This window comes from Stegodyphus dumicola, chromosome 5 (assembly GCF_044657685.1).
Source record: "Stegodyphus dumicola isolate Sdum_Otavi_A_Nest chromosome 5, ASM4465768v1".
Taxonomy (NCBI): Eukaryota; Metazoa; Arthropoda; class Arachnida; order Araneae; family Eresidae; genus Stegodyphus; species Stegodyphus dumicola.
In genome coordinates this window covers 171,240,978-171,257,247 of record NC_140772.1, presented here as the reverse complement: position 1 = coordinate 171,257,247, position 16,270 = coordinate 171,240,978, and the positions used below count along the sequence as shown (strand labels likewise).

The window sequence follows — 16,270 nt, the reverse complement described above, 5'->3', positions numbered from 1 at the left end:
AAACATGCCGATTTTTTTCGAAGATGAGCTGAAAATCTGAAAATTCAAAGTGCACATTTAAAGAAATTTACAACAATACCTCAGAAAGCATTAGGAGCTTCTTTAGAAGTTTCTTATCTAATAGGAAAAACAATGAAACCCCAATTGGAGAATCCCTTATCCTTCCTGCAGCAACTAAGATGACATCAATTATGCATGGCGATAAATATGGAAATGAACTAAAAACAATACCATTATCAAGAGATAACGTGTCTAGGCAGATTTCTGAAATGTTACGAAATATCGAATCAGAAGTCATAAAACGCATACAAAATTCATCTGTATTTGCTTTACAACTGGACGAGCCTACCGATATTACTAAAATGTCACAACTAATTATTTACGTTAGGTTTATTTTTAATGAAGATATAACAGAAACGTTTTTATGTTGCAAAAAAAAGGAACTTTTTGGAAGGAAAAACAACTGGAGAAAGAATATTCGAAGTAATAAATAAATATTTTGAAACAAAGTCCCTTACCTGGGCAAACTGTGTTGCAGTTTGTACTGATGGTGCTGCAGCATTAACAGGTTCGAATAAAGAGCTCAGAGGTATAATTCAGAAGGTGGCGTCTCATATGGTCTTTAATCACTGTATGATTCATCGGCAAGCTCTTGTTGCAAAAGATATGGATGAAGAGTTGCACAACTTATTACAAGATGTTGTTAGTTCAATTAACTACATTAAATGCAACAGCCACAACAGCCATCTCTTTTCAATACTTTGCAATGAGATGGGCTCAACGTATGAGAGATTACTATTAGACACCGAAGTCAGATGGCTTTCACGTGGGAAAATACTACGACGGATATTTGATTTGAGAAATGAAGTGTACATGTTTTTAATCAAAAAGAAACATAGATTGGCAAGTTATTACTATATCAATGAAGTTTGGCTAGGGAAGCTGAGCTATTTAGTCGATATTTTCGAAAAACTTAACGATTTAAATTTGAGCTTGCAGGGTGAGAATTCAACTATCATAACTTCAGCCAGTAAAATTCAAGCTTTTAAGAATAAGCTTAGTCTCTGGCAAACTGAACAACACCGACATGTTCCCCTGCTTTAACGATTTCATTAAGGAAAATAATATAGATATATTTACATTTAAAAACATCATTTCCAATCACATTGAAAAGTTAAAGGAAAATATTTCGAGAAGATTCGAGGATTTTCCTGAAAACGATCTTGGTTGGATTCGTGATCCATTTTCCTTTGACATATGTAGTTCAACTCTTTAAATTAGTGAGAAAAAGCAATTGATAGATCTAATTAGTGATTATACTCTTCGAAATCAAGTTAAGACTCAGCCTTGCCAAAAATTTTGGCTATCCGTGGAAAAACAATATCCCGTTTTATGCAAGAATGCCATCAGAGTGTTAATACAATTTGCATCAACGTATTTATGTGAAACTGGATTTAGCAAACTAGTTTCAATAAAAACTAAATACCGCTCACGTTTAAACCCTGAAGATGATATGCGAATTGCAATTAGCAATATACATCCAAACATCGATGAGATAATTAGAAACTTGCAGCCACATACATCTCATTAAAGGGCAATTTATTGATTGTGTTATACAAAAAGTATTTTCTTAAAATTATAAATAAAATTAATATGAGTCAGATATGATGATGTTTTTATTCAATGAAATGAAAGAAATGCGCGAAATATACATCGTATTTGTGAACATTTATCTCTAGGGGTCGCCAAAAATTTTCTCTCTACAAAAGGGGTCGCAGTCGAAAAACGTTTGTGCACCACTGATTTAAAACACTTCTGTAAGGGACAGATATGACTATGACCCACGATTGTGAAAATAAAGGCCCGGGTAAAGGGGTGATACATATGTAGATGTGCACTGCCAATTGCAATAAAAAAAGAAGTTCACAAATGGATATTATAACAGCCCCATATACAAAATTTTAATTCCCTACGGCTAATCGTTTTTGAGTTAGGTGATGCATATATATACATATATGTGCACACATACTTACATACATGCGAACATAAAGTATCGAGGAAAAATCTCTTTTGAATCCATTTTGGAAAAAAAGATTATTTTGTCTGTACGTACAGATGTAACGCCCCCCCACCCAAATGGATTCGATTTGGTTTATGCGATTACAGCAAAGCCTCGAGGGGTACCTTCCTATTAGAAGGGATGCTGTCTTGGATTTCTTTCTAAGGGAAACTGGTTCGTATACACGCTACACATGGGGAAAACTATGAAGGCCCATGCAGGTAGGTCGTTCGTACAGAGAAATAAAAACGAACGCGCCCGAACTAAAATGGTGGTGGATGATGATTATCCACTACCAGCACTTGGTGATTGGGTCCTCTAACTTCCAGTTGCTCCTTAAAAGGGGGTATGTCTCCCGCCTTCTTGGCATGCCAGCATGGTGTAGTGATCAGCATGCTCAGCGCGTATTCGAGAGGTCCCTAGTTCGAGTTCCGGCAAGGGCTTTTCTCATTTCTCCTGCTTTCAAAAAACACCTAATGTCTTTACAACGTCATATTCTTCCAATAATTTGACATCAGGTAAAAAATTAGCTATGTATGTAACCATTGCTGCTTTAACTTATTTGGATTTAATCTCTCTTAAACTAACTGAAATTAATTTTATCTTTTACAGATTTCTCCCATATTTGAGCAATACAGTCATTTGCTTCCCAATTTTTCTTTCCAATACAGCTTGCGATATGATGAGAACTCCTCTCACACTTTGTTTTTTCTTATGAGTAATGTTTGCCAGTGCTGTATTCCTTTTGACCACATCTGTCCTTATTTGAAATTAGCCAACATGGTTCACAATAGTCTTTGTTAAGTTCAAGTGAATAACAAAGCAAAATCTGTCTCTGAAGCGTTAACTAAAGTTATTAATCACTGTATAATGTGTGTGTGTGATTATGGCAAAGCCTCGAGGGCTATCTGCCTAAGGGGAGGGGTGCCTTCGTGGAAGACTTTCTAAGGGAAACTGGCTCATATTACATGTTTCACATGGGGCAAACCATGAAAACGCCCATGCAGCCAGCCCGTATGCGGGATGCGAATCTCGGACCGAACTACCAGTGTTCAGCGACTTTACCGCTCGGCCACCGGTGGGCCCCACTGTATAATGAACAGAAAGAAAATGATCTGCTCTCTTATTTTGGGGAAAATCGATATCTTTTGGCCTACAAAGGCCAAATTTTAGAATAAATCCTTTCTTAGCCTTTGTAAGAATTTCGGGATAATGACCAAAATCGGATGAATATCCTTCATTTTTTAAATCTCTAAAAGCAGTTGGAATATTTTCTGACCTTTCATCACATATTTTCTCCTAGTTTGCCTTCTTCAGTGATTTCAGGCCCAAATATTTTCTGGTACATTTTTAATTCTTATGTTCCGAAGGTCTTCCATTCTGCCAAACCACGTGAGAGGACTTTCGGCTTGCCACACATTTAGACTGCCACCATATTGCACCGACACTACAAACATCCATGCCTTCCCATCTCTGGAATTCGAGACCGGACCCTTCGGCACGGCAGCCAGCGACACTAACCACTATACCGTTTGGGCAGCAAAATCTCTCCTCTAGAAGGGAATCAAAATAAAAGCATATAGCTTTTCATTATTCAGTTGAAGTATATATTTATATACAGTAGTTGAAGTATATAATATATATTTTTTTTGGCAGTCTGGCACATGAATGAAGCATGGCAGTGAAATGATGGCACAGAAGGCTTTAAATTTACAGCTCCATATATTTATTCCATTCAAACAGCAGATTATTATTCTTTTAGATTAAATTCTCCAAAATTACATATTCGATAGTGATTTGCTAAATAAGATTAACTTTAAATTCACTGCATCATAATACAAACAAAGAAAGGCAGAAGAGCAGCAGAGGAAGAAAGCGATCTCTCTGACGCAAAATGGCGCCAGTTCTCTATTTATAGAAGTGTTTACGTAATAGGCTCAAATGTTCTTGAAAGTACTGGTCTGGGGGGGGAGATCCTGAAATTGTGGAAAGTTAATTAGAGGTTGCTTGTTTGCATAGAGCAAAGCCGCCCTATTTTTTATATTTTACATATATACAGTATTTATAAAAGAATCCATTGTCTTTTATGTTTAAACTTATAAATGTAATGTTTAAACTTATAAATGTAGTTCAGCAGGACATTCAAAGGGGCCTTAAGCCTTTGGCCCTTATGCGACGGCATTCTTTGTGTACCCTTATTTACACCACTGGTTGAGGCCTGCCTGCAAGAACTTCTGGAAGAAGATCAATATGCAACCACTCAAGAGCTTGCTAAAGAATTAAGACATTAGTGCCATGTCCATTAGTCACGCTGTGCATTATATAAACCACATGAACTGACTCAAGCAGATAAAGACAGATATATTTAGGCCCACACTAATCTACTTGAATATCTATGCAAGGACAAAATTCTCGACTGGATCGTCACTTGTGATGAAGAGTGAATTTACTTCAATAAGATAGTCCAAAAAAGGGTTTTGTCTCTGCCTAGCAAGCTTGTCAGCAGCACAGCAAAGTGCAATTTGACTAACAAAAAGGTCATACTTTCTATCTGGTGGCATTACCGTGATATTATCCACAAAGAGTATCTGAAAAAAAGTAAAAACCCTTAACAGTAAGGTGTATAGTGAGATGCTAGTCTGTGTTAAAACTGCTATAAAAAAAAGTCAAACTGATTTCCAGCTCAAGAAAGTAATGTTTCATCAAGATAATGAAAGACCAGATGTATCTGCGTTCACCAGCTGCCTTCTGTATTGACTTGAATGGGATCTCTTGGCACACCCAGCATATAGCCCCAACATTACCTCTTCGGACTTGTACCTTTTTTCACACCTGCAGCTATATCTTGCTGGTGCTATCTTCCATTCTGTACTAGACGTCTGAAATGGGGTTGACCTATTTCTGGACAAGTTTCTGAAGTGAAGGGTTTGGAAGACTACCAAAATGTTGGCAGAATAGCATAGATTTGGGTGGTGGTTACTACCTGCACTGAAGGTACTGCTTTCATGTTTTCTTTCTTAACTTCCTTAATGTTTTTGGCAGAAAACTTTCATTACAATCAGATATAAGTTAGAAAATTTTTTTAGGCATAAAATGGAAAACACAAGTTTAAAAATATGTTTTAAGTAGTAATATTGCAAATACAAGTGTAGAATGTACATTTAATAATAGTAGTAGTAAAGTGCAATTTGTGCACTTTACTACTACTATTATTAAATGTATTTATATAATTGTATTAATATAAACTATTTCCCTTTAGTGGCCAGCGCGCTCGCCTGATTTAGCCCTGTGTGATTTCTTTTTGTGAAGCTCTCTGAAATCTCTAACTCCAAAGACCCTGGCTCAACTAAAGAAAATATTCAAGCCGCTATCGACAACATACTCATTAATATTCTGGTAAAAGTGGAAAGAAACTTCAAAACTCGACTTTTATAATTTATTTAATAGCATAGATTTGGGAAGTTTTATAATTAATGTTTAAAAATATGTTTTAAGTAGTAATATTGCAAATACAAGTGTAGAATATATATTTAATAATAGTAGTAGTAATGAAAATAGTGATATTAATAATAATAATAAAACAGAGAAGAGATGTTGATAATTGAAAAAAATTAAATTACAAAGAAATTTTGAATTCTGCCCAGCTATAATTTTTAGAAACTTGTTGAAGCCAATTCTTATTGAATCAATTATTAAATCTTGCAAAGAGAAAAATTAACATTTTGTTCCTTGTAAGGTTTAGTGAAAATGTGAAAGGCCAAATAAAATTTTAAATCTGTTTTAAATTTTTTAAATTTTAAGTGTTAACAAGGAGCTTTTTACCTACTTCTACATTCTCTCTGGTGTGACTATACAGCATCCTGTATCTGAATCAACAAAGTTCAAGCTATGATTTGCCTTTAAATGCTCAAAACCTGCTTACTTGAGCACTTTTAGTATTTCCAACTGTCCAAATAAATTGTAGTTTTTGGCTGAATCAACTCTTTAGTAATTCCCTACTAATGTGCTTTAACTCCTATCGTGAACTGCTACCAAAAACAGCTTGCTGGATTCTCTCCAGAAACCCTTTGCCCTTCAACTACATGCTCCTTATTGTATTTACTCTTTCCAAACTTAATTCATCTATTTCAACTATTCTTCCCAGTATTACCAAATTATTAATAATTCTTATATTAATAACTCTATATAATCTAAAGTAGTTTTGTCAATAAACTGCCTTCAAGCCACTGATGTATTCAAAAGCCAAAAATACTCTTCTTGAATAGTGCCCAGTTTTGTTTCTGAGACCATTTCTTATGTTAAGAACAATATTTCATCCATCATCAACTTACTATTAAGAAACAATGACCCACACCAACTTGACATTTGAGTTCCACATTCCTTCTCTACCGCAATTTTTATACAAACCCATATAAAATTAGAAAACTTATTAAACTTAAATTTCATTTCAGAATTACACTTCTCACATACAAGTTCCCCTTTATTAATCCTATTTCTTTTAAAAAATCCATAAACAATGGCTGATTCTTGCATAGACTGAAAATAAACAACTTGTTTGCTACCCTTTGTTATTGTAATCTTCTTATTTGAAAATTAATACTTTAAATTCCCCTCTAAGATTTCCTGAAACTTCTAACTACTCTTAAAACAGAAGGCATGTTAACAGAAAATATACGAAATCCAAAATAAAATGATATAAAAGAAATCCGTGTGACCGGTTAATGTCCAGCAGAGAAGAAAGTTTTTAATTCTGCTGTATGCTGCTTCAATGAAAAAAAAAAAAGTGGTATCTTTCAGTTTAAAACACATGGGACTGCAACATGGTTGCAAAATGGAGTATTCTAGAATTTACTTGGTTACTAGAAAGACAACTATTTGAAAAGTATGCTAAGTGAAAAATCGCCATTGGGATCCTATACTCAAGCTGTAACTGAGGTTGTTTTTCTAAGTGCCTGTTGAAATATGCAATTTTTGCATCAAAAATTCTTATTTTGTAGTTTTGGCAAACTACAATTGATAACATAGTCTGAAAGTTTTAAGTCTCACTACTTAGACTCAGTAGTCTAAATCCATCTTCCTAATCTTTTTTTTTTTTTTTTTTTCTTTGGTTAGATCCTCTTGCAACTAGTTTTGCTTTGTAAGTTATTTCTAAATTATCTTTTCAGTGAATATCCAATGGCCTATTTATCCATAGGTCATTGAACTAACACCAAAACTTTATTAGCATCCACTAAAGTATATTCTTTTGTTATTGCATGTAGCCAAAACTGATTTTCAGCAAACTTCACAGATTCAAGATATGTCTTAAGTAATTCTTAATTTGTGTTGTTCATTACACTGGCTTTTTAATAAATTGGCAGTAAATTGAAAAATCTTGATAAATTGGGTAAAAGTAGGTCAAAATTCATAAAATCTGGATATGTTACAAATAAAAGTGAGCTGCATTGAGTAGCTTTAAAAGAATGGCACTGCCGATGCTTTACCTAAATGCAATACAGCTCAAAACCAGCTGTTTAGTAGGAAATTACAATTCAATGAACAACAGTGTATTAAACAGTCTTGAGATAGTTAATAGATAGATAAGTGTAAAAATGAGTTTAAGGCAGCATTTGAAGCAGAATTGTGCCATAGTGTGATTAGGAGCAAGTGGACGACCGTTTGACATGGAAAATATTGACTGTTCCATGGTAAGTTGGTTGTTGAACTGCTTTCTAACTACTTGTTCAGCCTTTCAAAGATGTAACAAATATAGGCCAAGAGTTACCACTTTTACAGATGACAGGTATATGTGACTTAATGTACATCACAATAGAACTGCAATTCCATCTCAGCTTATGTCTATGTTTATTTCTGCTACAGGAAGGTCAGTATGAGCCTTGGCAAAAAGAAGAAGGCTGCATGAGAGGCTACTGGCATTGTACATCCCCCTTTATTAACCACCACTGGAGGGAGTGTTTTACTTAAGCACATAGTGATGCAAAGTGGACTAAAAATCAGTGGAGGTCATCATTGTACAGGGTGCAGCAGGGAAACTACCTTATTTTAAAAATGAGTAACATAAATAGTATAAGCGAAATCAGTGTAATTTTTCCCGAGTTATAGAGAGATACTTAAGATTTTTTTTTATTATTATTACGGTTTAAAAATAATATCATTAAGTTGGCCTCCATTCTGCTCAATGCATTGAGATAGTCGAGTTTTGAAGTTTCTTTCCACTTTTACCAGCATATTAATGAGTTTGTTGTCGATAGCGGCTTGAATATTGTTCTTTAGTTGAGCCAGGGTCTTTGGAGTTAGAGATTTTAGAGAGCTCCACAAAAAGAAATCACACGAGGCTAAATCAGGCAAGCGCGCTGGCCACTAAAGGGAAATACAAATTTAACATATTCTTTAATGCAGTGGAATATTTAAAAGGCTATCAAATTTAATTTTATAATTAACGTTTTTAGTTTTTACCTGTTTCAAAAGAAAAAAAATAACAAATCTTTTAATCATATCTAATTTGCTATAGCAGTTTGATATAGTCAGACATTCATTTTCATTAAAGGTAAATGAGTATGCAGAACTAGGAAATAATTGTCAGGAAAAATTTTGCTATTTCATGGACTTGGAATTATAATTTTTGCCGCTGATTTCCTTGAACTGAATTTCTTGGCCGCCTGATTTTATCTGCGAACAATTACTGTAGTTGCAGTTATCTTATTTTTCTTATCTTTTTTTAACTAAATTCAGCTGATTGCTGTCTTTTTCAGTACGTAAATTTCTCGCTATAATGTTAATTCAGCTATAATGTATTTTTTAGCAAAACATTCTTTCCCTAAGCCAGCGCTCATCGCTACTTCTAACGCCATTAATTTTTGGTGACAACACCTGATTTCTCCTTTTTTACTACGTGACCACTACGCATCCGAAGACATACGGATAGAAGTTGAACATTGTTAAACTCCATCCGTATGTCATCCGTCACCGCACATTGACCGGATTGCAGATGTCAATCAAAGTGAATTTGCTTGCTGATTGGAGAAACGCATAAACACAGCAGTGGAAATGTGCCTTTAGTCGTCCTCACGAGTGTCAATCGGCTGGTCACTAGTCCTTGTGTCAGTGGCTTGAGGATAAGCTTTCGGGATTACCTGCTTTCGGGAAAGCCGACTAATGGGCTTTAGTTTGCGTATAGGTCCGGCTAGCCCTAACACAGGAATCTGTGTTCCCTTGTTGGGCTCCGTGGTGGGCGAGGCCGTCGGACCCGAATCTTTTTTCCTTCAATATGGCTAACTCACACATTTACCTAATTAAAGACTTCGAAAGTCACTCAAGTCACTCAAAGTTCTAGTTGCAAAAAATCTACTGGAAAAAAAAAAAAAAAAAAAACTTACAGATGCAAATGCAAGTAATCCTAATAGTAGTCCCCGTTTCCTTGTTATTACTAGTCCTTCTGGCGAGCTGCAAAAGATGTCATCTTTTGTAATAAATAAGTACATTCATTCCTGTATTGGTGAGCCCAGAAATATAAAGCGTCTCCGCTCTGGAGGCTTGCTTATTGATACAAATTCAGCCACCCAGTCTGCTTCTTTACTTCAAGTAACCAAACTTGGGCAAGCGAGTGTCACTGTGACAGCCCATAAGACCTTAAATTACTGTCGTGGTGTAATCTCGGAATTCGACCTTCTGTGTGTTCCCGAAGAAGAGATCGCATCCGAGCTATCTAACCAAAATGTCTGTAGTGCAAAGCGGATCAAGATGCGTAAAGAAGGTAAGTTGATCATACGAAACACGTGATCCTTACCTTCAACACGCCTGATCTGCCTAAGAATATTAAGGTCGTATACTTAAATTGTCCTGTAAGACCTTATATTCCAAACCCTATGCGATGCTTCCAATGCCAGCGCTTCGGCCATTCTAAGATGTCTTGTCGTGGCAGCCTCACATGCGCCGGATGCTCACAGATTGGCCATGATTCTGAAAATTGTACTGCTGTGCTGTTGTCCATAAATTGCAAGGGTGATCACCCAGCATTTTCTCGCTTGTGCCCAAAATGGAAATTCGAAAAAGAAGTAGAGACAGCAAAAGTCACTAGGAACATCACATATGCTGAAGCCAGAAGATTAGTCCAAAGCAAACAGGTTAGACCAAATACATCTTACGCCAGTGCTCTTAAAATATCTCGTACAGTTGCCACCCAAACTTCAGTTGGTAAGCAGACCCCACAAAACAAAACTCAACAGATTACAAGCAACAAGAAAAACGAAAATGCAACCCATATAGTACAGAAAAAGAAAGAGTAATTCAAGGCAAACCTAAAATTGTGACTCGGAAAATAATAAATAAAAGTAGAAGCCCCAGCAATAGCTCTTTTGATGAGATGATATCTGAATCAATTGATTCAGATAGTATGGAAGTAGAAGAGGGTCTAGAAGTTCCCAGGCATTTACTTCCGCACAAAACTAAAAAGCAGCACAGAAGAAACAAAAACCATTCATAATGGCCACCCTCGTCTCATGGAACTGTCGCGGTTTCCACCGAAATTTGCTCGACATCAAAGCTATAATCAATGCTTATCATCCTGTATGCTTCGCAATACAGGAAACAAATCTGAAACCAGAACAACAGGCAAAAGTTCGGAGGTTTTCTTTCGTCAGGAAGGATAACCTTGCAGGTGAGCGTGCCACTTGAGGTGTAGGTCTCTTCAACCTCACTGGACTATCCATCAAGTTCCTTTCCTTTGATGACAACCCTCCAAGTTGTCGCTACTCAAACAAATTTTGATATTGTTGTTTCAGTTGTTTCTCTGTATTTGCCTCCAAATGAGCACATTGATCAGCAAGATTTAAATGGTCTTATAGAGCAGTTGCCTGAGCCATTTATCGTATTAGGAGATTTTAACGGGCATAGTCCGCTCTGGGGTAGTAAAGATACAAATTGAGCAGATGATCGAAGATCATAGCCTTTGTCTCCTGAATAATGGGCAGGATACGTACTTCCATGAGCCTTCAAGGACATTCCACGCTCTCGACCTTGCAATCGTTTCACCATCTCTGTTGCCATTTTGCACTTTTAGTGTGGGTAATGATCTTTATAACAGCAATCACTATTCCATTTTTATATCTCTTGCACTAAGAGGAGCAAATCCCATATCGAGATCCCGTCGGTTCATACTCGATAGGGCGAACTCGGAACTCTTCTCTTCCGTTGCAGAACTCACAGAGGAAATGGTAGAAGATGTGCATATCGATGACGCTGTTGAAGCTGTTACTAATACTATTTGTCAGGCAGCTATGCTTTCCATTCCTACAACATCAAGAAAAATACTAAAATATACGAAACCATGGTAGAATCGCGACTGTCATGAAGCACTGAAAAAACAGAAAAAAGCATGGGGAATTTTTCGTAGATATCCTACTCTGCGAAACCTCATAATATTTAAAAAAGCCAAAGCAAATGCACGAAAAGTAAGAAGGCAGAGCCAGAGGGATTCCTGGATTTCATATGTGTCATCAATAACATCCTCTACGCCTAGTAAGTGGGTTTGGGAAAGAGTTTGAAAAGCATGCGGAATATATAAAGACCACTGACTTTCCTTTTTGGAAAAAGATGGCCGAGTGATTAGCTCCATAGAAGAAATTCCGAATACTACTGGTAAGACATTTGCTGCCGTTTCTTCCAGCAGAAACTATTCACGTGCATTTCTCTCTATCAAGCAGCACTCTGAGATAAATCCCATCACATTCATCTCTTCCAAATTTGAGCCTTACAATAGAGACTTTACTATGCTTGAATGAAGGACAGCTTTGTTGCAGACACATAGGTCTTCTCCGGGTCTTGATGGCGTAAATTACGAAATGCTAAAACATCTGTCCTATAAGTCAGTGAATGCCCTTCTCACTCTTTACAATAGAGTGTGGAAGGAGCGTACTTTTCCCAGTGCATGGTGGAGAGCTGTTGTAATTCCTATTTCTAAGCCAGGGAAAGATCCAAGGAATCCCTCCAACTATCGGCCAATTGCCCTTACGAGTTGCCTATGCAAGCTGTTTGAAAAAATGGTAAACAGCCGCCTAGTCTACTTCTTGGAAAAGAATAATATTATATCACCTTATCAAAGTGGTTTTCGAAAGGGGAGAACTACCGTAGATAATATGCTCCTTTTAGAGACATACATTCGAAAAGTTTTTGTAAGAAGAAGTCACCTTGTCTCAGTTTTCTTTGATATTGAGAAAGCTTATGATAAGGCATGGAGATACGGTATACTTCGGGATCTTCACGAGAGTGGCTTGCCCGGCAACCTACCAATTTTCATTCAGAATTTCTTGAACACTAGAACTTTTCAAGTAAGGATTGGCTCTGTTTTGTCGGAAGTTTTCAAACTGGAAGAGGGTGTGCCTCAAGGCTGTGTGCTTAATGTAACTCTGTTCATCCTAAACATAAATTATGTATTAAAACAATTTCCTCCCACCATTTCAGAATCTTTATATGTTGATGACCTACAAATTAGCTGTCGAAGTGCGGATGCGAGACATGTAGAGAGGCAGCTCCAGATCGCTTTGAACAGGATCCAGGAATGGGCAAAAAGACAAGGATTTACATTTTCAAAACAGAAGACCGTGTGTGTTGTACATCTCAAGGCTCAGCCACAAAAAGTTTATAGTTTATACAGACTCTTATAGTGTGCTTAAATCATTAGAAGCTTTTTCTAACACTCAAAATCCAGTAATAATGGATGTTCTCAAGATACATATAAACTTAACGAGTCGTGGATATGAAATCCTGTACTGCTGGGTTCCCGGCCATGTGGGAATAAAAGGGAATGAGTTGGCAGATATCACAGCGAAATGTGCTGTTGGCAGATATCACAGCGAACTGTCCATTCGCCTCATCCCTTTTGGAGACATCTGTTGTATTGTCAAAGAGAAGATCCGAAAAAAATGGCAGCAACTTTGGGATATTCAGCTTCAAAACAAGTTAAGACATGTAAAGCCTAGAATTGAGCATTGGGAATTTACTAGAAATCTTAAGGAGGAAGTTCTTTTGACCCGCCTCAGAATTGGTCACACTAGAGTGACACGCAACTACCTTTTAAAAACTGAGGATGAGCCTGTTTGTTCAAATTGTAATGTTTGTCTATCTGTCCATCATATTTTAATTGGGTGTCCATGTTTGAAAAGTCTTTGTCAGAAATATTTTAATAGCTGTGACTTACCTCTCGACCGTTAAATAGGAAGAGAGGTCAATTGTAATTTATTTTGTTACTTAAAAGAGACTGGCTTTTATATCTTAATGTAATCTGTTCAGCAGATTGTGTATTGTATTTTAATGTGTGCTTTTACCTGGTTTTTTATATGACTTCATCCTCTGAATTCGGTACATGTATCTTTTTTTAAATTTTTTATTAATAAGTATTTGATTCCATTAAATTAAGTCATTCCACCTTTTGTTTGGCGCATCATAATCATCTTTGGTTTTTGTGCCAAAAAACTCAGTCACTCTTATATAAGGAGGACAGATGGACATTCAGACCTGTATGTGTTGCCATATGCAACTCTCAGTGCTTACAGGTACAGAAATGACATACTGGATCCTACTGTATGTTCATATGCTGTCGCAATTGAGAGTACCATCATTTTGCAAGCAGATAATACCAGTCCTCCCACTGCTTACTTCGTGCACCTTTTTTTTTTTTTTTTTTTTTTTTTTTTTAAGAATATTCTTAGCTCGAATGAAATGGCTACCACACTTTCCTGACCTTAATCCCATTGAACATGTGTGGGACACTCCCATGAAGCATGTTATGGGCCTCCAAACCTAGAGCTTAGAACTACTTTACATGATCAGAAGGCATTGGTACATGTGCAGCTGATTGACAACATCATAAATAGCATGAGACATTGCTGTCAGGCTTGTATTATTGTTCAGTGATCATACTCAATATTGAGAAATATTTTGTATTTAATTTGTGTTTATATTTAGAATATTCTATGTTTCTGTTGATATCACAGAATATAAATACTCTGTACACAATTTTCGTGTTTTTGTAAGTTATTGCTGTAATAAATATTATCATGAAGTTTTGTTTAATTTGCTTGCATACCTCTTGTGTTAACAGTTTTCCATTTGTTGTTTAACTTCTGGAAATCAGTGTATCCCTATTTATATATTACTTTCCTTTCCTTGTTAAATGAATTTGAAATATTGTATTTTGTAAAAAAAAGATTGCAAAAGTTGAAAAAAATTAAATTTTTTGGAATTAAAAGTTTAGTAATTTTTTTTTTTTTTTTTTCCATTTTTAGAGACATCTGAAAATATAAAACCTCAGGAAGAAATAAGTGAAAAACTTTCTAAGCTTTCTCTTAATGATGAATCAGGTAACTTTTCTTTAATTCACATTTACATACTTATGAGATGAAATGCGTGCATTTGGATAGAGCAGATAATATTTTTTTTTCAGTCCAACATTTAAAAAAATAAAGTAGAAACTTTGTCAAGGGCTGTCAATGAATTGTTATGATGCTTTAAATAGCGATTTATAGGATATCTGTTTTAAAACATATGCTGTATGTATCAACTGTTAAATTAAGTTACATAAAGAGCATCTTAAAGAAGGTTAATTCATTACAATCTCTTTACTGATTTTTTTTTACAAGTGGAAGATAATATTAATAGCAAAATAGTAAGTACAAGTATTATTTTAGTTAAATTATATGTATATGTTTAATACTTTTTATATTAAAAGGTTGATATTTTATTAAAATGTAGTTTTTTTTTTTTTTTAAGGTAGCGCATGCGCATTTAGTTTTTGTGTAGTTTTGTGTCAGCGCGTTGTTCAGCTTTTTTTGCCAGCTTGCACTTTCATGCCTGCTCAATAATTTTAACAAAGTGCGAAAAACCACATTTTTTTTATTATCGCTTTCAACAAATTTGCCAAATTTCAAAATGTGCCAATATATAAATTCACGTATATCTTTGGAAATTTTAAAGGTTATGATTAAAAATTTTTTTGAAAAATGTAGAAGAATTATTTAAAAAAAAATTTAAAAAAAAGAATTAAAAATAAATCTTAAAAAATGGGTGAATTTTATTTGGAATGAACCTAAATTTCGTAATGTGTAAGATGGAATCAAATAAGTTTAATAAAAAAAAGAGATATTAATGAATACATACCAGATTGAATTAACATTGAGGAGCTAAAATTTTTAAAAAACTACTTGTGCGATTTTTATAAAACTTGGTAGTTTGTTGTAATTTGAGTCGTAGAATCATAATATGGAAAAAAAATTGGCATGTCGTTTCAGAAAAAGTCCAATTTTGTGTCAAAATACCTAGTTATAACAATGTTATATATAAATCTAAATACATATCTTAAGTCGCACTTTCGAGACTTGAAAAAGGCAAGTTGAATTTCGTCAGTCGGCCCAGTAGAACGGGAGACACAGAATTGTGCCCCCCTTTTTTTGCACAGTATAGTTTCAAATACAACAATTTGAAAAGTACTCTGATTCGTTCTGTAAGCAGCGGTATATTTTAGACTAATGGAATTGAACAAATAGTTCTTCTATATGTAGCATTACTTTAAGAAGATATTTCAAGATTCCTAAGAAAGATATTTCGGGAACGCCAAAAACACATTTCGAAGCGTTTATTGTCAATCCGTATGTCGTTAATCTTTCAAAAACAGTACGTAAGTGAGATTTATGATCATCTTCTGTATCACTAAATATCAAAATATCATCTAAGCAGACATAGGCAAATTTTAGATCTCCATGAATTTCGTTCATAAACCTTTGAAAGGTTTGAGCTGCTCCGCACAGTCCGAAATTTAAAAACGGAAATTCAAAAAGACCAAATGGGGTGCAAACTGCAGTTATTGGTATATGATCTGGATGAACTGGTATATGATGATATGCCCAAACAATATGAATTTTTGAAAAAATTTTCTTTCCGTTAAGTGTATTATTAAAGTCTTGCAAATGCGGGATAGGATATCTATCAGGTTCGGTGCATGAGTTTAATTTTCGGTAGTCTCCTACTGGCCGTATATCGCCCGAACTTTTAGAAACTACATGGAGAGGTGATGACCATGCCGATTTTGATGGCCTACAAATACCTTGATCCATCATAAATTGAAATTCTTTTTTTACTGCTTCGTATAACTTAGGGCTTAACCTACGCCGTTTACTATGCATGGGAGGACCGTTTGTTTCTATGTAATGAACCATACTA

The 16,270-nt window shown here is 35.4% G+C and overlaps 1 protein-coding gene across 2 annotated transcripts in view; it reads left to right on the top strand.

Annotated features, from left to right (window-relative positions):
- LOC118179363 (uncharacterized) overlaps positions 1-16,270 on the top strand; it is a 350,178-nt gene that overhangs the window by 309,503 nt on the left and 24,405 nt on the right. For both annotated transcript variants that reach the window (XM_085817376.1, XM_085817377.1), the window contains one exon: positions 14,341-14,415. In XM_085817376.1, coding sequence (XP_085673502.1) covers positions 14,341-14,415 — 75 coding nt within the window. The remainder of the gene's footprint in view (positions 1-14,340; positions 14,416-16,270) is intronic.